The following is a 24,380-nucleotide window of genomic DNA, read 5'->3' on the forward strand; positions in this document are numbered from 1 at the left end:
ACAACTTTTTTATTTCTGTAACAAGTTCTGGTTAGTTTTCTCGTCAATGGGTCATGTGGGGAATGAGATATGTTCAGTTAAAATAAATCATATGTAGGTGAATAAAACCAGTTAGATATGTTCAAACACAAACACTGTATCTCAAGAAAATTACTTGAAATGTATTAAGATGATTACCGTACTGTAATTTATATCAACGCACCTGGGCAATCTTATTCGGACCTCGCTCAGTCGTCCCGCCCACAAATACTAAAAGCATTTTTTCAAGTCCCACAACGAGGAAGTAGGGGAACAGAGGGTAAGGACAGTTAAAGGGTGAGTGGATGCGATTGCTTTTTTTTCTTATTTTATGTTAATGTTAATGTTGATTTTGTATTTGGATTATCACCGAATTGATGATTCTGGACTGTATCGAGAATGTTACAGTATGGGATGCTTGGCATGGGGTCTGTTTTGAACAACGCTGCAGCATTTGTACCAGTTTGCCAACTTAGTTTAACGTTTCTATTGACATAAAACGGTGTATGACGTGTAGTTAATTCTAACTTTTTTTTTTTGTCCAATCAATTTTATATTGTAGAGTGGGATTTAAAAGGTGAACTATCTTTGTATGCAACATTTGAAAGCATAACATCTAGTTAATGATACATTTAGCTGGTAAAAACCTGCTAAAATTAATGTAATTAATAGTAGTATTGTTGCACTTTCCATGAGACATTAACCTGCCCGTGCAGCTACATTTAAAGGGTACTAGAATTGGTAGTCCAGTAACAACGTTCATTTTATTTAATTCAATTTTCAAATCAGGTCAATTCCTTCAATGAACCTGCAGCGTGTGTTGCGCTGTGCTGTTTATTTTATTTTACTTATTTATTTCTTAGCAGACGCCCTTATCGAGGGCGACTTACAGTCGTAAACAAAAATACATTTCAGTGATCACAGTACAAGTAATAATACAGTAATAATATGTTTTGTTGATGTTAAAACATCAGTATTTATTAAAACACAAAAAAATCTGAGAAACTGTATACTGTAGTTCTTTACTTTGAACACCAACAGTGCTACTGAGATATATTACAATATACAGCCTTGCCTATATTATCTTAAGATGTGTCACTACATGTATTAGTTATTACAGGCTTCACATCTCTCAGATGGCGCTGTCTGCAGCATTTCTTTGTGTGCTTCGTAAAGGATTTGGAGCAGAGCTCTTAATATTTGTTTTGGTGGAGGCTGAAACCTGCCACTTATTCCCAAATGAAAAGGTTTGCCGACATTACAGTTTAGTGACTTCTAAATGGTTCAACGCACCGCTGATGAGAATGCTACTTTACAGTATAATTATATTACAATGACACCCTTGTCATGTGTCTAACCTGAATCTAATCAGTCGTCATGTGTTTCCTGGGTGGGTCTCCTTATGAGCTTTTATCTTAACTCTTCAGCTTTTACACTAGCTGAAGAGTTAACTATCTGGATCAACCAGCACTGCACTGAAAAAAACACAGTTTATAGGACACCTTGTAACTCATAAGCGGGTGGTTTAGTGTAAAAACGGAATGTGATTGTTTATGAGGCGTTCACCATGTAGTGTATACGATTTCACCATGTAGTGTATGAGATTTCAGTGTGTACCGCATTCAATTTCAGTGTGTAGTGTATGAGGTGTCAGTTTGAATTATGTCCATAACGGCGCCTCATAATTGTTCAATGTTTTGTTTTACATGTGTTGAGAATGGTTTATTAAAGTTGATCATGAATGCAATAAATTCCCCTTTATTTCTACAGTAGGGGTGGGGCTGAGGAGAGTATTGCCCTAGTTGTTAAATACATTGTTCAAGATACAGTTAGAAACTCTTAGTTTATTATGTAAAAGTCCCTGGTTAAGCAGTTTAAGTGATAAGGACCTGGAATTAACATTAAGCCTTAAATAAAAGCTTGCAAATGATGCCATCCGTAGTGACTCGGGACTGCACTGTAAGCTTTGAATATTAGATTTTTTTTTTTTTAGTGTGTTTTTTTTCAACTTAGAAGTGTAAGCTCTGCATAAGGTAATGTTGTTTGCACATGTCTTGACACGTTGTTTTGCAACATGATTCATGCACATGTGAAGCTGAAATGCTGTAGAATTAGGAAGCTTGAACAGAGACATTGTATTTTGGGGTTATTTGTCATGTCTGGGTGGTGGTGGGGCTGATGAGTTATATATTGAGGTCTTTGACTTCTTTTGCAGCATTTGGTTCAGAGAATATCAACTGCGTTTATAGTTATTCCACTACTGCCATTACAATCTAATTTCCACATTGCTCTATCCATCAGAAACCAACCAAATTACTGCAACATTTATGTCAAGTAAACATCTTGTTTTTTAGGTGGACCTGAACATGTTGGGACTCCTCCTGTTGTTGGTGCCAGCTATCTTTCTTGACCCTGTTAATGGGTATAAAAATGGAAAGGTAACAGAATCCTGCAGGAGCATGAAACCAGGGCATGGACATCCCTCCCAGTCACTACCCAGTCCTTACACTGTCACTGTGGATAAGAGCAAATTCAGCACAGGAGATCAGATAAAAGGTACGTCTCATAAACACTGAGCACAAGTTTACTACTTAAGGGATACTGCCATTGCTGTAGTGTGTTGCAAATTAATAATAGGAGTCGTGATTTTATTTGAACAACAGTTTTATTATTACTGAAGAACACGCCACAGTAATGTCGTTATCACTAGTATACTTTTAAAAGTTATTTATTTAATTACCTCCATTGAAAGCAGTGGTGTTATACTAGGTGTTGTTAATTAGTGTCAACTGTTTCGTTATTGTTTTATAATAGAACTTCTGACCTTCATAGAAAACAATGGAAGAGCACTGTCCGGTTGTTCTATAACCAGCAGTGTGGAGTAATGGTTAGGGCTCTGGACTCTTGACCGGAGGGTTGTGGGTTCAAGCCCCAGTGGGAGACACTGCTGTTGTACCCTTGAGCAAGGTACTTTACCTAGATTGCTCCAATAAAAACCCAACTGTATAAATGGGTAATTGTATGTAAAAATAATGTGCTATCTGTATAATGTGAAATCTTGTAACAATTGTAAGTCGCCCTGGATAAGGGCGTCTGCTAAGAAATAAATAATAATAATAATAATGTAGGGGAACATCTGTGTGTGAGGAAATATCTTCATGAGTAGACATTAACTTGCCAAGGCTGTGTCTATATAACCCATTCAAAGACCTGCTGTGTTTTTTAACTTAATGGCATTTTCATAGAATAGAGGGAAAAAGTTGTTGAAGAGAATACTGATAAGTGCTGATGTATGTGGGCAATTGTGATATCACTGTCTTGAATTGACTTGAGTTTATTATGATGTATTGTGGCATACAGCAGACTCAGCTGGCTAAAAGATAATCAGCAGTTTACAATAGTGACATTTTTTACACAGTAAGGAACATGGCTTGCGTATCAATCTGGCAATCAAAGAGCAAGTAGCTGGGTTCCTAAACATATGGCGTTGCTACAACTGTTTAAGAATCGTACCTGTAATTTATTTTTAATGTCTGCTCTGGTGCACTGATAGTGTAAGGATTTTTGGCCTTATTGTCAAACAGATAACACAGCAATAACGATCCATGATGTGGTAAGGAACAGAAAAGCCAGAGCTCGTGTTATGTTTTTTTTTTTTTTAAATCACTGCAGTGATTTAGTCGAGGACAGAGCTCAAACCCTAGTGCACTAGAGCAGCCATTTTGTAAAGAGTGTTTTGAAACAGACTTTAACTTTGTAAGTGTACGGAAGTAATGCTTTTCCCCTTAATGATTCTATAAACAGTTCCCTTGCTTGTCATTGAAATGTGTAGAATATACCCATAGACCGGAAGTGCTTAAAATAATTGTGATGCTGTGAAAAGTGGTTGTAATATTATGGAATCTTCTACACAAGTTAATTGTGTGCTGTCCTGAATGGCTGGACTGAGTACCCATGTAATGTTGAAAAGTTCTATTCTGACTGTAACTGAAAAAAATATCCTTTTGAAATACTTTATGCAGAAAACGCCTGTTGGAAATCTCAACTATAGCGCTCAATATTTTAAAATGTCGTAATAATTTGAATATGCTTCTAAAGAGTTAGGCGAGGTTATGTCACAAACAGAGTCTCCACTGCTGAACATATTGTGAAGTTGTTGCCATGCAGAAAAAAAAAAAACCTTTGTTATTTGTCAATTTGCGTAGCTTTTTAGCTCTAGAAGGGGTTTACCGGCCCTTTTTAGCGACGCCATGTTTTGACCACGCACTTCCTATGGCGTTAGGATGTGTGTGCGTATTACCTCACATTCTCACGACAATGGAGACAGAGCTTCTAAACTGCATGAAACCAAGCCGATGAAGATGTTTGTGGCTGTGTATGATGTGTTAATTGAATCAAAAAACTGTTCTGCATTTAATTATTTTGCTTTCAGTTACCCTGTCTGGATCGTCTGCTTTTAAAGGGTTTCTGATAGAAGCGCGGGACACGGCTGATCTGAGTGGAGATGCAGTTGGCTCTTTCACTCTGGTTGATCATTATGTATCTCAGCTTTTAAATTGTGGAGAAATAAAGGTAAAACGTTCATTGTTTTTCAAAAATGTGAAATGTTTACTATACTGTATAAAATAATGTCAGTGAACTGGTTTCCATCTGAAATGTAAATGCTTTGTAAAACATTTTTTTGGATTTTATGGAATTGAATCCATTATTTACAGGGCTCAGCAGTCAGTCACACAAGCAAGTCAGGCAAATTGAAGGTTGAGGTGGTCTGGAATGTACCTTCAAATGCGCCACCTGCTGTTCAATTTTTGTGAGTGAGAATTCTTGGTGTATTTCAACCCCATTTTATTCTACATGACATTTATTACACATTGCATTAATTATTTATATTAAATCTACTTCAGTCAAGCACTAAACTTTAAACATACTTAAATACAAACAGTTAGCCAGTCCAGCCACAACCATTGTAATTGATATTGGACTAAATGGACGGTAAAGGCAACAACGTGCTTAATCGATTGCTCTAACATTTTCTTCTATTTCAGTGCGACAGTTCTTCAGCACTATGACACTTACTGGGTGAAAATGCCTGGTCCGATCATTTCAATGGGTAATTCAACTCCTATTCCAACTCAGACCACATCAACTGTGGAGCCGACGACAGAATCACCTGTTCTAAGGAAACCAGTAAGTCTGTTAACTGTGTGGAAATTACTCGGATTGGTTGGGTCACCATGGCTAACAAAATCTGTTTTCATTGTAACATCTCTTTATTCAAGAGGGCCAATGGGGTGGCCTATACAGCCTCTCTGAACAGTTACTGCAAGGTCCCATGAAGTGTTTGAAAATGGTTTCTTCTTGAAAGGAGTAATATATATATATTTTAAAGTAAAATATATATATAATTTTGTATTTATTTTTTCTGGTACCAGTTCAGCTCGAAGGGCTGTGGCAGCACAAAGTCCTGCCTGCGAGATCCAATCGGCTGTGATCCCGAGACCGACCCAAAGTGTTACTTTCTTTCATTTACAAGTGAGGAGTATTCAGTGCTGTTTGAACTGAGCGGCCCCACAGAGGGGTATGTTTCATTTGCCCTGTCCCATGATAAATGGATGGTGAGTATACTTGTAGAAATGTATTTGTGTATAAATTACTGAAGCAGACAGTATCACATTTCTGACCCTATTGCTATTTAAAAAATATATATATATATATATGGTCAAACTTCCTAATGCATTTTATTTTTATTTCAGGGTAATGATGATATCTATTTATGTGCGAGGACAGATGAATATGTGAATATAAATCCAGGTTATGTAACGGGCCGAACCCATCCCACCCTGGACTCGCAGGTAGGATACTGTATCTAAACCTGTTAAATATTATAATCATCTGCAGGATGAAAGGAACACCAGCAGAGTGGTTAAAAAACCTAAAGGTAAGATCTAACAAAAACATTTCCATTAGATCTTACCTAATAGGAATGATCATTTTGTAGGTCTAACAATTACCTATGAAGTTACTGATTAACTGAGATTCAGCTATTTCAATGCTGCCCTTTGACATATTATTTTATTAGCCTAACATACTTTAATCATGTGTTTCAATCGTGGATTGAAAAAAGTGCTGTGGTACACTTCCTGATGCGGTAACATCTTGTTGAGGAGAGGCAGGAACACGTTCGGAGGAGAAGGGCAAAACGAAGAAGACCCTGCATATTCAATCCCAGGTTCATTTTGTTTGGGATGCTGGAGGATGCGGTGCTAAAGCATTATTGTCTTATTCTGCAGGTCATCCTTAACCTCATAGCTGAATTGAGGGAGGAGCTAAACCCCAATCTAGGGACTGCTATCCCTGCACATGTTAGCCTCTGGTTCTTTTCAGACCACAGTTGGAATGTCTGGAGTGCTAGGTACATTTCTGGATGTCATGCTAAAAGGGCAGGCCGATACATATCATTTCCTAAGGATTCTAGCATAACTGATGTTGATTGAGGCTTTTCCAAACAACTCAGTTTCATTCTGACCTCAGCCGAAAGGACTCTCAGCTCCTTCTCAAAAAACTTTTATTTTCTTTTCCGAGCGCCAAGAGGACTTTGCTGCCCTTCCTCTGACTTTTTTTTTTGCTTTGTATTTTCATGCTCCACAAATGTCACACATCGACTACTGCTCTCTGTACTCCTAACTCTGCAAGTGTGGCTGCTAAATAGACCGATGCGCTCATTGAGACCCGCATTATCATAAATGCAGATCATTATTTGTGCATGTTGAGTAATTTGCATTGCTCTTAAGCTTACATAGGGCGCAGTGCTAAATAATTGCCTGGCCGCAATGCAATTAGAATTTTGCTTCCGCAGTTATTTGCACTGCGCCTACACTTGTATCACCCTCTGTATGTGGTAAAGCTTTTATTTGTATGTGTTACAGGATACACTGACGAATATGGCTTGGAGATTGTCTGATGGTGTTATTCAGTGTATGTTTCGAAGGAAAATTCGAGTCCCAGCAGACCAAGACAGGTTTAATCTGGACAGAAGTTACTACATATTCCTAGCGGATGGGAAAGCTGAGCATGGTCAGACTCTTCAGCATTAGTGGAACCAGTAAATGCATGAATAATAAAAAAACCTTTTTGTTTTTAAATTTATTTGAACTATACATGTGAATTACTACTGAGTTTCTGTGTTTTGTGCTTGGCAATCTGGATCAGTTGTCCATTACACCTTGCCCTTTTCCTCCACCTTCAGCTTTTGTTGAAACATAATGCAGATGAAGTCCAGCGCAGAGCCACTGTCCTTGCATTTACTGACATGTCTTCTTGCTGCAAGATTTTCTACAAGCACTGGACACTACAATTTGGCTCCAAAAGCGAAAATAAAAATATTCAGAATTGGAGTTTAAAACCCAGTTGGTAATTAACTTGGTAGAATAGTGAATTATTGAATACGTTGTAAAAGATAACTTGAAAGGCGTGTGTGTGTTATTTTCTTTTCTTTTTCTCATTACTTTAAGGTATGGTTCACAAGCATCACCGCCAACCACTAATTTCTTCTGAAAAGAAATACATTACCAGCTCTCCAGAGAACTTAAATGGCTCTCGCTCTCCATTCATTATTAAAGTCCATGGCAAGTATCTGTTTATAGAACCATATTCTGTACTATACAAGGAGACTCCATGTTTAATTTTCTCTAAATTAAATATGAAAAAAAAAGTTTTTAAACAGTCAATATTCTCTCTATGAAATCAGTAAATATCTGCAGCATACTTTATTCAAAGAATCTTTGTTTATTTTTATATTTATTTGTACCTTTAGGGTAAAATACTGCTTATTGGGGTCTATGAAACCAGCTCTTAGAGAGTCAAATCAGCTCTAGTTCCACATTTTTTTTTATATTGCAGTGTAATTTAACTAATTGGAAAATAAAATTGAATGGCATATTAAGTATAGTAACAAAGATTAACATCCCCTGACAAAGTATTATTTTCACTTAACAAAGCAAGCTTTTCTTGTAGAATAGTTTATTTACATTTTCCTTCATTTCATGAACTGGCAGGTGCTTTAATGCTGGTTGCATGGATGACTGCTGTTAGCATTGGTGTGATTGTGGCTCGTTTCTTAAAGCCCCTCTGGCCGGTATCCACACTGTTTGGGCAGAAGATCTGGTTTCAGGTGACTGATTTTGTACTGATAAAATCTAGTGTTCTCAGGCTAAAGTATTGTTTTCAAAACTCTTGGTGCCTAATTCAGTGTACTTTTAACTAGGGGGGAAAAAATCAGAAATATCTAAATTGCTAAAAAAAAATTGAGAGCAATTGTTGAAGCCTCATTAACGACTGTTCAGTATTTTACAAACACTGTTTCCTGATATTACTGTGCTGTGTCCATTATGATTCTGTTACCAATAAAAACTTAAAGGAAATGTAACCTGTTTAGAAGTGGGAATTATATAAAGACATTTTTTTTTTCCTGTGACAGGTGCATCGTATATTAATGTCTTCCACAGTGCTGCTCACATGTGTTGCATTTATCCTGCCTTTTGTTTACAGAGGAGGCTGGAGTAAAGTAAGTAACTGGAATATGTGATAATTCACTGTTTGATTTTCCAAGATGCTGCAGTAGTTGTTAAGCGCGCATAAGGTAATTCATATGATGTACTCCCCATCACATGATACAATATGTTGTATTTGCTGAATGTTATTCTGCAGTTCGAATACTGTATCAACCTGTATAATCTATTGGCAGTTTTTATCATGGAATTTAAACCCAACTGGATTGTTGTGTAGAACAGACTACACATCTATCCCTGTTTGGTCAGCTGGCTGTATCCATAATTGTACATTTTAACCATGGATATTAGACACACATATACAGACACAGTGGAGGATGTGTGATTCATTTTGTATGTGATGTACTACAGTAAAAACCAAGGAATGTGAATTCGTCATAGAAATGTGATTCTAATTTGCAGGTGTTACACATATTGTAGACATGCTTGCAGGATCTTGTATTTTCTATATCCCTTTATGTTGTGTTAAGCATGCTGGGGCTCACCCTTTCCTTGGATGCACTGTGATGGCTCTAGCGGTTCTTCAACTTGTCATGGCCATTTTCAGGCCTCATCCCAATACCCCAAGGTAAAAAAACAAAACAAAAAACAAATGAATAATACAATAAACTTCTCCTATCCCAATAATGTGTGTCATAAAAAAAAAAGTAAAACATGGTTGTCTCAACTTTAACTTTATTTTAGTTTTCAGGGGTTGTGAGTGTTGGGATGTAAAGACCAGAAGTAGAGTATTCAGAAGTTACATCTCTAACTATAAACCTCTGATTCTTCCACAGGAGATTGATATTTAACTGGATGCACTGGGGTACTGGCACGATTTCCAGAATAATCGCTGGTAAGTCATCTTTTTGTGTTATTTAAAGCAGCGTTTGATTTAGATTTAACTGAGACTGTGTTATTATAATTATGCCACGTGCTGTATTTTTCTAAAATGAATGTTCCATTGGAAGTCACTTTGTGTTCCATTGAAGGTGAGGGTGTCTATTTTAATAATCTAATCAGTGACAGAGCTTTAGTTTAATTGTATGTAGCAATTTTATGAATGGGGTCAATACATTGCCTCTGAGGAAAAACACCAGCAGGATTAATACAAATATTGGTAGTATTTAGATCTGCCACTGATTTACAAATATGCTAAAACATTGAACTAAAAACAAGGTTTCTGGTTTATCTCCCTGCTTTCTTCAGTTGCAGCAATGTTCTTGGGGATGGATTTGCCAGCTCTAAACCTTCCTGATCCATGGGATACGCTGCTTCTGTCTGGATTTGTAACCTGGCACGTATTAACGGAACTCCTCCTAGAGTTACACAATCTCTTCATGATTCGAAAAGGTTTGTAAAATTACTTATTTACCTATTGTAAATGTTTTCTAGAATGTGTTGAACACTCACTCGCTGATATACAGTGGAACTCCATTTATCCGCGTGCTTGAGGGGAACACAGGTCCATGGATGTGTGAAATACGCAGATAAATTAGGTGTATTGCGTGTGACTTGAATGCATGAATAAAATACAGAAACTAGTAATGTAAACCAAATTAGCATTTACTGGAAATGTATGCAATATATTACAAAGACAGAAGAATGTTTTAAAATTAGTTTACTTTGACAGTGTTACTTTTCAAAATGCAATACACCTCCAACCCCTTTTCCCTAGCTTTTTCTGTTACCAAAAATAATAAAAAAAAAAAATAAAAATACTACAAAGCTACAAGATCATAAGACATTTTATGACAGGAATAAGCTATTCAGCGCATCAGAGCTCACAATTTTCGTATAAACTAAATCGTGTATGTCTAGCAGCTAGAAATATCACAAGGTATTAACACTAATTTATTCCACATATTAATATTAAATAATGGTAGCCAGAAAACTATTAAATAATAGTTTTCTGGGATTTCAAACAAAATATACACATTTATTTATTTATTTATTTAGTTAGTTAGTTATTTTACTTTAAAACTAAATAAACAAGCCTGCTGTGCAATTTTAACTTTTTTTTACATTTCAACAAAATATGTACCAAAATAATAGCTTTTTTAAACAATTCACTGCTGCAAGTCGTTCTTTTGAACCTTGAGAAAGTCCATCATAGTCTTTTGTTTCAGTGAGGCAAAATATGTTTGTCTGGGCTTTAAATAACTGCCTCAGGAGAACTCATTTTACAGAATTGGCATCCTTCTGCTGTTCATACCAAGAAATGAATCCTCGCATCTGTTGCACTGCTGTCTTGACGTCTGCTCCACAGGTTTTAGACTGATACATGCGTCTTTGTGTGTGTGTGTGCACCACAAGCATTAAGTCTACATTGGCAGTAATGTACTGTATTTCAGAGATAAAACTCGTCAGGGAGCGGTGGATGAATGGGCTGTGGATAAGTGAGGTTCTACTGTATATATTTCATTTCACATTACCAGAGCTGCTTGTTAATACATTATTTACAGTTGACATTACTTTTATGTATTTATTGTTAACTAGAAGTTTATAAAACCAAGGACAGCTAACCACCAAATCTTTCCTCTTGCATGCAGTATCTTCACTGGTCCCCCTTTTCTTCTGGTGAAGATCATTTGGTCCTTAGTTTATGTGTGTTTTTTTGGTTTTTATTTGTTTACTTGGGATATGCAAATTTCAAAAATGACCCTATTGATGAAAAGATATGGCTGGATCCAAATAATTTCATGTGCTCAGACTCACTCCAGTGGTCTAGATACAGTCAAACTATATGACCTACTGCACAGGTACCATGATACAACAGTTTATCTATAGTATGTATTTGAAGTGTTTGTATAACCTGAATTTAGATAAAAGGTCCAGTGGTAGTGTTAATATAGTCAATGGTGGAAAATAGATTTTAAAACCTTGGATATCCTTCCTTTTTAAAAAGCTTGATTTGCTCAAAAAACAATACCATTTTTACTTAGGAGTGTGGTAATATAATAAAACGTGAATATCTGCATGTAAATAATATTCTGTTTCTCTTACAGCTAAGAATGTGAAAGACGATGAAGTGGAAATTATAGATTTGGCATCAGGCGAGACTGAGGTAAGGATTCAATAATAAATGATCTGTTACTCTAGTGAACAAATAATTAAAACGACTTAAGATTAGCAGCAGTGTGGAGTAGTGGTTAGGGTTCTGGACTCTTGTGGGTTCAATCCCCAGCTAGGGGACACTGCTGCTGTACCCTTGAGCAAGGTACTTTACCTAGATTGCTCCAGTAAAAACCCAACTGTATAAATGGGTAATTGTATGTAAAATAATGTGATATCTGTATAATGTGAAATAATGTATAATGTGATATCTTGTAACAATTGTAAGTCGCCCTGGATAATGGCGTCTGCTAAGAAATAAATAATAATAATAATAATAATGTCTGACATATAACTTCTGTTAGTGTGGCAATTTAGGCACTTTGCTATGAATTTAGTGTGTATAAATGATTATGTTATTTCTTTCCTTTCCTCATAGGGGCACATGATTAAGAAGATTGTTTTAACTGTCTACATCTGTGGAAACCTAGCATTTTTGACTGCATTCCTAGATGCAATCAATTGCATCTAAGATACAATCTTGGGCTCAAGACAGAAACGTTTTCAAAATGTGAACTTTCCTACCTGAAGAATCAGACGCGTCCTGGAACAAGATGTACTTTTTGAAGTCCTAAGTAATGAAATAATTTTCTTTTCCTTAAGCAAGTGTAAATAGACTACGGAGCAAGATGAAGTGTAATTTGAATGCTCTTTTTGTATGGAAATGTTTTTCTCAGAATTCCTGACAATACTTTGTTGCGCTGTATTTTAAGTCATTTGGCAATATACCTGTTCCCTCTGGTTGGGGAAAAAAACAAAACAAAACCATATTTTGTAAATTACTTTCGCAAAGATTACATGTGTTGCTGTTTTATGAATTACATCTGTTTTATGGTCAGTATCACATCACTAACTTGTTTCCAATGACTGGACAAATACACTGATCAAGCCAGAGCAATGCAAGTCACTTTGAAAACTTATGTTTGTCTGAAAAACATTTTCCGATATGTTTTTAATCCATTGGAAGGACCATGGCAAAATTCTCCAAAGCTATTATAAATAGTACAATTTTCCCCCCTGACACAAAAAATAATAAAAATAATCTAGTAGAAAATCTAGCACCAATGTGTTTTCTTTGCCTTATGCACCTTTTAGTATTATATTTTGTTTTATGAAAGCACAAAAACAATTCAAGTATGCTTACAGAAAATGTTATACTTCTCTTTCATTATTAATCTATATTTTCTCTATTACAATTAAGTACATTTGTTATTTATTTAGTATCAAAGCATAGAAACATGTATTATACATTGCGGAAGATTAATTTCAAACATTGTGTTTCTAGTCTCCACTCAATATACCTCAGCTACAAAGGAAAGTTTAGTATCCATAATGATCTTATACTTTCCTTTTTGCCAATCTGTAAATGTGACAATAATTTTGATCACTAGAAAGATAATGGAGTTTGTCTTGTGGTGTTGAACACAACTGTCTTCACATTTCCTTAAAATCACATCAGTGCCTATTGTAAAGAACTGTGACCCCTTGAACGGTGTCTACCTTTATATAACTGACAAGTGCAGAACCAACCAAACCTCTGTCTCCAGATCTGCTTCCAATTTGATTACATGCACCGAGTGAGCTAAAGCTTGAAACTTACTGTGTAATTAAAGACAAACGCAATTGAAGTTCAAGATTTTTTATTTTGCATTAACCCTCCACCACAAGAGAAAATAAAATATTAAAAGGACAAGGGTCCATACCAGGCTCACATCTTTAAACAAGATCAAATGCCACAATGCTAAACCACACACTGAAGACTAACGTTGTTTAAAGATGGTGCTCTCACATTAAAAAATAGATGCAATGTAGGATAAATGCACAAGTGAGCCTACGTTAGATTTGATACACATGGAAAATGTGGCAATAGTTAAGTTCATGTCTGTTAATATACCATGGTAAAGTGAAACACACTTTAAAATATTACATTTTTGACCTGCAAAATGGGCACCTTAAAAACCCTTGTCCTTTTAAATGTTGACTGAATCAAACACTTGAAGCGGTTATGTTTTTTATGGATAGTACCTGTGGATGTAAATATTTTAGTTTAAATGAAGGTCCAGTAAACAACTCAGCCTTTTAAGATGCAAAGTTAATTCAAACAAAAGAGTAAAAAAAGGCTTGACAACATGCTATCCACATTGAACTGGACTTTTAAAGACAAAGCATGTGTTGCCTACTACTGTACTTTGAGCATATTTATACACTACAATGGAGAATGCCCCAAATACTTTCTTGTAGTTTTGGGGTAACAAGCTCTTTAAAAGATGTCTAAATAAACTTACAAATCCTCCTGTAATATCATGTGGAGATAAAGCTATTTTAACACGGCTATAACACTATATGCTGTAACTGAAGAAAAAGCATAAATAAGTAATTTTTTGAAATTATATATCAAATCACAATGAAACACAAGCTTATTGGCACATGTACGAATTACAAAACAACTACAGTACTTAAATAATACGTTCTGGCTAAGCTCTTCATAACATTATGCATATAATAAAACTACAAAAGCAGCTTTTAACTATGTTTTTTTCTTGAGAAAACAGTTTAAATGAGATATTCTTAAACCCTTAGCAAGGGTTGTTTTTCCTGCACATTTTCTTCTTACTCATTGTTGGTAAATATCCCAGCCTCCCAGCGAAGCGCCATTTCACTCTTGCGACGGGATCCTGCTGCAGCTTCCAGAAACTGCTGAGAGATGGTTGTGTAATTGTATAAATATTTCAACTTTTGTAATTTAATTTCAGATATTGACAATTGGTCGCAAAGAGGCCTAACTGACAATGATTCATTTGAAAAATATGAAAAATATATTTTTTTACTAACCTTGCTATCACACCTCAGAGGTGATTGGTCCATGTTTTTAAATGCAGATTTCATAGGTGATGAAGGGGAGGATCTACATCTCAAAGGCATTTCTGTGAAACAAGAGATTTGACAACAAAAGAAAGGTTTAAAAATGAACTTGACAGTTTCTTTGGGTATTGGTCAACATCCCAGCAATCTTCCATAGGTTGAGTAATCTTAAATTAATGTTATCATTTCAGTCTTTCTGTCAACATTGATTGCTTACCTGATTTATCAAACGAGAAGGGGTCCAGTAAGTTTGGAGATGCCAGTACAGTGCTGTATCCGGTCTTCTCATTTGAATAAAGACTGGCCCTTTGTCTTTGCAATTCTTCTTCTCTCTGTGTCGCTATTTTAATCTCCTGGTCGACTAGAGACAGAGAACTCCTGGAACGTAGCTTGAAGAAAGGATTGCTGTGAATAGTATTTTCTTGGCTGTCTTGTGCAGCAGATAGACAAAACTCAGATGCACTGCGTATGATCACGTTTGATGTTTCTAGTATGATCACATTTGCTGTCTCTGGGGGCCACTTGTTTTGTTTCTTGCGTACAGGAGAAACTGGATTATCTTTCCCACCTTGTCTTCCAGGGGAGAGAAAGGAATCATGCTCCAGTATAATAACATTTTCTGCAGACAACTCATGATATAGAGGCCCATGTGACAGTGACCTCTGCATTTTACACTTATCTTGTGTTTGATATATATTCCTTTTTTCCTCTATTTCCTGGGACAGTCCTCTGTTATACTTGCCCCTGACCTTTCCTTGCTGAACAAGGTCATATTCTCTACTGCACTCCAGTAAAATATCTCTCTGCATCTGCAGCTCAGCAAATTGCTTGGTTGTTCCTTTAGGACGATCAGATCCTTGGTGGAGAAGGGAAGGTTTGGTTTTGATCTCCACATATTCATTTGAGACAACTGGCTGTGAAATCCCCCTTTCACGCCTTAAATTCACTTCTCTCTCTAAAGCCTGCCGGATCTCCTTTTCAATTGGAGTTTCTTGATTTGATTTTGGAGACACCAGTGTGTCAGTGGCTGTTAAACTTGTATCATCATAGGTAGATCTGCAACTGGAATCATCCAAACCAGAATCTTCCGAGGAAGGACTGAAGAGAGTTTGCTGGTGGTCATTTTTTCCTAAACTCTCACCCATCATTATATCAAAACTTCCTACCCCCACATCTTTTACTTGTCGTTTGTGTGCCTCTCTGTTCTCTTGACTCACAGGTTTTTCAATGTTTCTAACAGGAGTGTGCATGAAGCTGTGACCTGCCTGGCATTTACTCTGTTTGACTGGAGAATTGCAGCTTTGGCATTTTGTCAACTCTTCCATCTTCAACCACTGTTTACGTGCAACTATAAAATCAACATGTTCCATATCTACATTTTCATTTTGTGACTCTTCAACTACGCAGTAGTCTTTGGGAATCTTCTTGGTAGGATCATGTGAACTGGTGTGTGATGGATGTGGATTTTGCTTTAAGGTTTGACTTGGGTCTTCCTTGACTTTTATATTGTTATCCTCAGATAGCTTATCCTGGTGAATGTCTAACAGTGAAGAAGAATCGTTTGAATCTTCCTCTATTTGAAAAACATGTTCACTTTTGCCTTCAAACTCATTGTCAACATCTGCATTGTTTTTCTCAGTGGTTGTGGCTTCCCTCTGAGTCTCTTGATTCATTTCCACTGGGTTTGGTCCATCGCTCTCTTTCTCCTCAACAGATTGTTCTGTAGTTTTCACCTGGATATTTGTGCCTAAGAACAAATCCTCATTTTCTTTATTAACAGTAGAAGTGAAAATGCTCCTCCATTTGTCATCAATCTCACTATCTGAAGACACAGCAGCTATTTCTTCCTGTAAACTGGTAATTAGTTCAGAGGTTTCAGCTTCTTCAGTAGACACATCAGAAAGTGCTTCCTCTTTTATACAGTGCTCTAAAGCCGAGTCCTCCATTTCTTCAAACAAATCATTTTCCTGGATGGTGCTATGCTCCACAGCTTCCATTACTTCCTTAACATGACAATCTGAAGATACTGTCATAACGTCATTATCGAACTGGCCTTGATGACCTGGTTCTTGTTCTGTGTGTCTGATTTCAGTTTCACAAACACTGCCAGCACTGGAAGTTGTGTCAGACACTGAGGAAGCAACAGACTCTGTTTGATGAAGCTCCTCTAAATCCACGTCTGCATGCAAAGCCTCCTCTTGAAAGGTAATTTCTATTAATTTCCTGCTTTCGTGTTCTTCTATTGCGGTTTCAACTTCTGTTTCTTCGATGGTTTTCTTTATTTCTGCATGGAAACTAACATCTTCGCTTTCTCTAAACAAGTCTTTATTTTCAAGCTTTTCTGTTTCTACAGAATCCATTTTACAGTCAGTTTCCGTTGCCATTTCTGATAGCTGGCTAGTCTCCATGGTTACAGTTTCAGAGTGGTATTTTTGTTCGTTTTCTTTCAGATTTTGAGTAATGCTGCAGTTGTTTCTCAGTTCATTTCCATCAGTCCTTTTCACCCCAACTGTGCCTCTCTATAAAACAAGTTAAAACAAAAAAAAGCATTTACATTTGCATTTAATCACACACTTAATGATCACTGAAGCCATCATTAAACAGCATCCTGTAAACATCCTTGGCTTTTCCTCTGCATCTAGTGACCAAAATGTATGCAGCAGCATAGCATGTATATTATACAGCTCCCTTAGTCACATCATACCCCTCAACTTAACTCAGCCTTCCTTACATTAACATGTAGTTTAAGCATTTTAAACCAATTCTTGATATTTATACAATATATATTTATAGTATACATAAACTATAGGATGTCAAATAACATACCTGTATATTTCATGTAGAGGCTCCTGGTTGCATTAATATAAACCTGAAATATCATTTACATTAAGCCGATGGCTTACCGTTCACACACAAGCTGCTGAATGTACAGCAGCCGCTCAGAAATGAGCATCATCCCATCTCTGTGAAAAATGAATATCTGTGATGCCAAGAGAGCACTTTAATGTATTCACTGAACTTCTCTTCTTGTGATGCTGTAGAGGTGGGAGTATAAGCGCATCACATTGAAAATCTCTGTGAAATGCAGTACAATATCACTGATCTATCTTTGAGCCTTCAGGGATAAAAGTGATTACATTGATTTGAATATACTTTTTTTATATACAAGATGGCTATGTTCAAAGTAATGAAATTAAGCTTTTTGTTAGGAAATTGGATATAAGGAGTGATGCATCTGTTCTTCGTTGATAAGAGATGTGGGATTGTATGGACTAACAAGCAGAATGGAGTCTGGTCAGTAACAAAATGTACCAAAAAATGAATTCAATCATCTGCCTCTGTATTTTATTTTGTAATTCTGATGCCTGTGATGGTTAAACACTGAGGTATTGTTTAGTTCAAATCAAACGATGTTTGGTATTATTTCTTACTTTTCTACACTGCTGGCAAACAGAATCCAACAGTGTAAAAAAGTGGCACGGCCATCACAAAACCCCCTGAACCCTGCTGTAAATATCCTGCTCCCCCCCAAAGAAAATATTCCCAGACAGTTTTCCAGTACTACCAGTGACGTTTTGAAATTATGAGTTCAATCCATACAGTCTTTGAAAATAATTACGGTTTCTGTGAAAATCATCTTTAGATTTAGATCAATCTGAATGCAAACCCCCCTCTTTTGTATGTAGTAAAGTCTGATCTATCTCCTTGCCCAAACGATTATAACAGTACAGTTGTTGTTTTTTTTTTACAATAACTGGCCTAACTGCAAAAAGTAGGTCATGCATAGTTAAACAGAAATGAAATCCAACAGAATGAAATTGTAAATAATAAAATACTACAGGATTAAAGTTGTACCCAGCAGCATTGTAGTTCTGGCCCAGCAGTGAACACAAGCTTGCTCACCATTAATACGGACAGGGTTTAAGCTCTTACTGGTCAGGCAAAGAGCCAAGCCTGAGAGGGACTAAGTGGACCTCAATCATCCTGCTGCTGGCTGACTATGAACGTATTGTATACTGGTCCTCAGGGCAGGAAGAACGAGTTACCAGATGATAACCCTTCTGCATGTCTCTTTTGATTTTCTGTTTGCTTTAAGGAATGCTAAAAGCATATTCTCTTTTTTCATAATCCCCTCTCAATTATTTAGTTTGTCACCCAGAGGCAACAATGATTTATTGTAATAGAATAGAGTACAATACATTCTTCTTATCATGTTCAAGTGTCTCAAACAGGACTCTGAGTCCAAGCCTATTGGCCTTGTTAAAAGAACTTTAGCCTAGTGTATATTTACAGTTGTAAAGAAAGGTTTCCATAGGTCCCACCTATTCTGATTGTGATAATTCTTGGATGCATTGGTTAAATAGAATCTCAACAGTCACCCCAACACTATTGATCCAAATTTTGGGATCAAATTAAAATGTGTTGCTTTGGCATGCGGTAGATGAGAACATAACAGATTATTTCACCTGCCTCCTTAAGAACAGAAGCCAATCAAAAGACAGAATGCCTCATACAACCAGCAGCCTCATTGGGTTTGACTGAGCTCCTTATCTGGCAATGACAGCACAGACTCTAAATTATTCGGTTCTTGGCTAGATTTTTTGTTTCGTTAGTTTAGTGCAAAGTCTTCATAATGCCTGCCACTGGTTTATCCTGGTCATAGATAAAAGGTGCTGCAATCAAATTGCAATAAGAAGCCAATAAATATGTGTTCCAGTTCCCAACACTTGAAGGTTCCCTGATCAGGAACAAATAATGAAGACAGTAGCCTTTTACAGAAACACATTATGCAGTCAGGGGGTATTTAGAGTCTTTCCAGTTCAACTAATTAAACATGGCTTTTGGTATGCCAAATAAAATTCCTCTGTTAAGAACCCAGCTGCCTGGGTCTACACATAGTTTTGCTGTGAAGCGTTATCACTGAGTTAGTACTGGGATTTGTTTTGCGTGCGTCATGCACATTATATAAGATCCTTGTGCTGCATTACAGTACAAAAGAAAGATGATTTTCCAGCTAGGACTGAGTAGAAAAAAGAGGGTATACAGTTGCTAAATGGTGTTAAATTGAATTTAGCAATACTTTATTGAATGCATAGTGCTATATTCATTAAAATAATAAATAATAAAAGATCTAACACTTCATCCATCTTCATATTCATCTCGGTGTCCTAATGAGGGAAGCCATTCATGTAGCACAAACAATTCTCTGAATCACAATTAACTTGTGTGATGTAACGGTTCATTCCAGAGTTAAGATCAATGTATTGTCAGTACATTACCCCCTCTAACCCGATGCCGCAATCACACATTCATCCCAGAGACCAGCGGACAATAAAATAGTTCACATCAAAATCCTTTAAACTGCTGAACAAAACTACTAGAAAATGAGAGAAGATACCTTTCTATTACTCCTTATAGGTTCTTTGCTGTACATTATTCTAGTAATTTCTAATACAAGGGTAAAACACTTCACTTGATTGACAACTTCATTTGTTTGCATGGTTTTGTTCAGAGTAGAAAACACAATTGTTTTCTTTTTTAAACAGTCCATGATGCAAGGTAATCTTTAAATAAAAATAAGAAAAACAAATAAAACACCTGTACCTGCACAGCACTGCGGTCTCTTGCAAAGCTCTGAGTATTCAGTTAGCTCAGTTCAGATGCTGTTTCTGTTCCCTGTGCTGCCTCAGCCTGAGGCTGTATCACTGCTGATCATGATTCACCCTGGGATCATTCAAACAAAAACACGGACAGTGATGTCATCCTGATGCCCTCGCCAAGTTACAGAATGCCACCAAACCAGAAATTAACCCTCTGGGACCAGAAGATGGAACAGAGATGAAAGAAAGCTGAAATATGATACCAACACCAGACCAGATCCATTTCTTCACAGGCATAATGGCAGCAATTTAAATGTTCCCGAAAATGTTCACCCACAATAAAAAAAAATAATGTATATATGTGTAGGATATTTGGTTGAAGCAACATTAAGGGTTTTATTTGTATGTATTTTATTTCAGTTTCAACTTTATTTTCAGTTATTTCGAATGTGATATTGTTTTCTTTCAACTGTAATTTTTGGTACTGTTGTGATGTCCGAAAAGGATCACACATAAACATATACAAAAAAAAAAAAGTCCTACAAAGGCAGCAATATTGTATTTATAAGCCAGTTCCTGATGTTTGAACTCTCCACACTATTAAGGACACATTTTTATTTTTATTTTTTCGGGACAACAGGTGAGTAGAAGTAGCCTTTTATTGTCCATTACACTGTCCATTCAGAAGCAGACACCTGTCATTAATGCATATCCTATTCCTGTTGGCAACGATATTCACAACTATATTAATTAGCAAAAAATGTTATGTCAACAACAAAAAAAATTGAACAAACTACGTAGTGGGTTACTAATGCTGCTCAAAAGCTAAATATATTCTTCCTGGCTGCAACCTCGTTAACCTGGATTCTTTAGCTTTGTATGGCAGATACAAACTGGAGAATTCTTTCACTTATTACTATGAAATATTCACATACAACTTTAGAATAGTTAATGAAAAAAATACATTTAATTAAGCGTTTTTTTTTAAAGGAACCATCTTGAAAGATAAAATAGCAACAGTGGTAATCGAGTATGACTTATTATACAATATACACAGTGTTAATCATTCAAGAAATGCTTTCTACATGAGTTGACAAGATAAATAAAATCAGTTAGCTGCACCAGACACTGAAAAATATGACAGAACATTTTACGATTACCTACCAGAAACTTCATACAGATCAGCCAGAAGGAAATCATCTCAGTCCAACTTACCAGTATTGTGTGTGTCAAATAGACTATGCTGAATACATGCTGTAAATAGGGCTTTGCTGTTGGATCTATCGATCCATAGGGAATGACTGAACTGAACTTGAAAAGACAACAGAGCTATTAGCATGCACACTTTCATCATCACACAAGCAGCAATCTCAATGCTGCCCTGAAGCCTGCCTATCATATTAAACAGACACACTGCATGCATATGCACTGGCAACACTTCCAATGTGGGAAGAGCCTCCATCTAACCCTCCAGCCCTCAAAGCTTTTAGCCAGCCTATTGAGTTTTCATCTCCTCCCTCAGTATGGCCCACATGCTTTTAGTACAGAGTCAATAAGCATCCAAGGTCAAAGATCTGTTCACAAATGGTGAAACTGATTTTGTTTCAACAGGCCCACAGTAATTATTATGCATGCAGTATGATTAACTCTAGATGACATATTACTTTAAAGCAAAGGACAGTTCCACAACTGATAAAATGATCTCTTAATGCTGTTGTTATGGAAATATGTAAATTTGATGTCCACCTCAACTAAATAGCAGCAACAGATTCATTGTTATGAGGAAAACATTTATATAAACAGGAGCCACACATGTCGAACTAAAGAAAGGATATGGTACAAGAACATGTGTACAATATTTGTAAATAGATCAACCATTACATGCTCTTCTTTCCGACAATCAGGAGGTTGACTCTTCCTATACAGGTCATTGTTCCAACTATGCTCTAAATTGTTTCATTGAACAAACTAAACCTCCATTTAGGTCATAAAGCAGTTTATTTCTCGTATACTTGAATAACCCGTCCCTAGAATTAAGGATGCAAAGCTAACGCATTAAACAGAGGATGAAAACAATATCCTTACAGATTTAGGAAAACAGCATTTTTTAACTCTATAGATACTAGCTTACAGAGTTCCAGAGTTAAACATCTGTTTTTATTATAATTCTTACACTATCTACAGCGTGTATTATAATGCATTGCAGCAGTACTGCAGGATATTTTAATAAGGTTTGTTCCTGCAAACCTGCACTGTGGTTGGAGATGTAACTATAACAAGCTACCTGAATACCATTAATTAGTAGGTGGTTGAAATTGCCTGTTGTTGTAGTGATTTAATAGCAGATGACACCACAGAGTATAAATGCAATATTAATATTTCTGAAGAATTTCTTAATTGTTTCCCCTTTGATCGAATTTAGTCATTTGCAAGGTATCCTTTTAAAGGTTTTATACTTGTAATTTTTCCCCCAAAAGTGTTATTAACATATACACTGCATAGCAATTGCTTATTTGCTATGTTAAAGAGCTATACACAAAAAAATTATTATTATTATTATTATTATTATTATTATTAATAATAATAATAATAATAATAATAATAATAATAATAATAATAATAATAATAATAATAATAATAATGCTCTCCACAAAAATAAACTTACTGAAATTTATTAATTTATGATCTGCACTTGACATAAAAAAAATTAATAATGTACCATGATTCAATCAGATTGATACAAGTATTGATCTCTATTTAAGATCAACATATTGATAAATTAGATCCATCTGTCCAACTATCATTGAGAAAAGATACATAAAGTGGCACACTGGACAGTAAGCCAACAAGCAAACTACAGATTCAAGACTACTTAAAAGAGTTATAGAGAACCAAATATTAATAATAATATTCTGCTTGTGTAAATCCAGTGAATACAATTACTTACAAAACATGTTTGTTCTTTATACTCCAGTAAGTATTGGGATAGTAACGTATACACTTCTACCACAGGTTTTTACCAGATCATACAGTATGCACACCTCGACAAAAAATGCTATATTAATGACATTTATAACTTAATCTTCATTATATAGGTATTTGCCCACATCAAGGTGGAGTACATCTGCGGAGTTAAATTAATGAAAATGTATGGCCAGCAAATATAAAATAAACCCATGCAGCAAAACAGTCATCATCTTGTGAATAAAACAAGCTGTACCTTCAGCTGATGTTCCTCTGCACATTTCCAGATACCTTAAGCCAGTTTATACAGCACCATAAACATACCAAACAAAGTTGTTGTCTTTAAATTGCCATCACCTAATTAGTCGGTGGGCTTTGTTAATAAGTGTCTTTGCTGCGTGTTCAGTAGTTACGAAACCCCTGCTTTCCTATTCCATCGAACACCTCTGTGGGTGGCAAATCACAGCACTCTGCTGCCTTCTGTTACATAAAGAAATGCCTCGGCTCTTCTGGAGTGGTTCATTTCAGTGCAGTCTTTAATGTATGAAAATGTATTTTTAAAAAAAAAAAATTTTTAATCCTACCTTGTGAAAATGCTGCAATGCCCTTTGCAAAGTTGTTTGCTTCAAGATCTGCCTTTGAATAAATCCGTGGAGACACTAACTCAATGTGGAATGAATTCACCAATGGCAGCAGACCCTCTGTTTTATCCATAGAAATATAATTTCTTACAAAATAGTGTTATGTAAAATAAATCATTCAAGGTCTTGTATTTAATTTTATTTCAGATATAATTGTTACACTCTTAAAGTTCAACACACTATTCATGTAGAATATTTACCACATATAATTGCAATAATATATGTGTTTTTGTATAATGTATCAACAGCCTTTTTTCAATCAGCACTGAATGACTATCTGAATATTTGCATTGCTGAGATAAGTACCCTGAACATTTTATTAATAAACAACAATTATTTATATTAACAGCTTTTTTTCTACGATAATTTAATTGGACAGCAGTATAACAGCTATTTCAAATTGCTTTAATTAGTATAAAATAACAGTACTTGCTTTGCAAATGAAATTGTGATTAAGATTGAACAGGTTTTTTGGGGCATTGGAAATGTGAAATGCCTTTGATTGTGCATCTCATTACCACCACTAGGGGGTACTAGTGACCAAGCAGACATTTTGTTTTCTTTGCATGAAGTTACCTGTGTATCATTGTGCAGCTTTTAAATGTCATTAACACTTTTTATTGCATTAAATATAT

At 35.9% G+C, this 24,380-nt stretch overlaps 2 protein-coding genes across 9 annotated transcripts; one reads left to right on the forward strand and one right to left on the reverse strand.

The window, feature by feature from the left end:
• The first annotated feature begins 58 nt into the window (after positions 1-58).
• Positions 59-12,736, forward strand: LOC117417036 (putative ferric-chelate reductase 1). Of its 2 annotated transcripts, none has more exons than XM_059034858.1 (16): positions 59-298; positions 2,373-2,574; positions 4,451-4,590; positions 4,734-4,828; positions 5,064-5,205; positions 5,451-5,633; positions 5,772-5,870; positions 6,945-7,092; positions 7,530-7,643; positions 8,073-8,188; positions 8,495-8,581; positions 9,056-9,153; positions 9,362-9,420; positions 9,774-9,917; positions 11,573-11,631; positions 12,058-12,736. In XM_059034858.1, exons 2-16 carry the CDS (start codon positions 2,385-2,387, stop codon positions 12,148-12,150), a joined length of 1,767 nt encoding a protein of 588 aa, XP_058890841.1. In that variant the 5' UTR covers positions 59-298; positions 2,373-2,384; the 3' UTR covers positions 12,151-12,736. The 2 variants fall into 2 exon arrangements, with proteins under 2 accessions (XP_058890841.1, XP_033884597.3); XM_034028706.3 differs by having other exon boundaries at positions 60-315.
• A 565-nt stretch (positions 12,737-13,301) lies between these two features.
• On the reverse strand, positions 13,302-23,817 carry LOC117417035 (mitotic interactor and substrate of PLK1-like). Of its 7 annotated transcripts, XM_034028699.3 has the most exons (5): positions 21,305-21,566; positions 20,145-20,264; positions 14,758-17,059; positions 14,511-14,602; positions 13,302-14,375 (listed from the first exon to the last, which is right to left on the reverse strand). In XM_034028699.3, exons 3-5 carry the CDS (start codon positions 16,946-16,948, stop codon positions 14,289-14,291), a joined length of 2,370 nt encoding a protein of 789 aa, XP_033884590.2. In that variant the 5' UTR covers positions 16,949-17,059; positions 20,145-20,264; positions 21,305-21,566; the 3' UTR covers positions 13,302-14,288. The 7 variants fall into 7 exon arrangements, with proteins under 7 accessions (XP_033884590.2, XP_033884594.2, XP_033884593.2 ...); XM_034028703.3 differs by lacking the exons at positions 20,145-20,264; positions 21,305-21,566 and adding an exon at positions 23,689-23,817; XM_034028702.3 differs by lacking the exons at positions 20,145-20,264; positions 21,305-21,566 and adding an exon at positions 23,361-23,587.
• Between the last annotated feature and the right edge of the window lie 563 nt (positions 23,818-24,380).

This window comes from Acipenser ruthenus, chromosome 12 (genome assembly GCF_902713425.1).
Source record: "Acipenser ruthenus chromosome 12, fAciRut3.2 maternal haplotype, whole genome shotgun sequence".
In the NCBI taxonomy this organism is placed as follows: Eukaryota; Metazoa; Chordata; class Actinopteri; order Acipenseriformes; family Acipenseridae; genus Acipenser; species Acipenser ruthenus.

Coding starts and splice junctions, on each gene's coding strand:
- LOC117417036 (XM_059034858.1), top strand. CDS start 2,385: ATGTTGGGACTCCTCCTGTTGTTGGTGCCAGCTATCTTTCTTGACCCT. Junction 4,829..5,063: donor CCACCTGCTGTTCAATTTTT/GTGAGTGAGAAT, acceptor CTTCTATTTCAG/TGCGACAGTTCTTCAGCACT. Junction 9,154..9,361: donor CCTCATCCCAATACCCCAAG/GTAAAAAAACAA, acceptor ATTCTTCCACAG/GAGATTGATATTTAACTGGA.
- LOC117417035 (XM_034028698.3), bottom strand. CDS start 21,340: ATGATTTCCTTCTGGCTGATCTGTATGAAGTTTCTG. Junction 17,060..21,304: donor TGATCTGTATGAAGTTTCTG/GTAGGTAATCGT, acceptor CTTGTTTTATAG/AGAGGCACAGTTGGGGTGAA. Junction 14,603..14,757: donor CTTCTCGTTTGATAAATCAG/GTAAGCAATCAA, acceptor CTTGTTTCACAG/AAATGCCTTTGAGATGTAGA.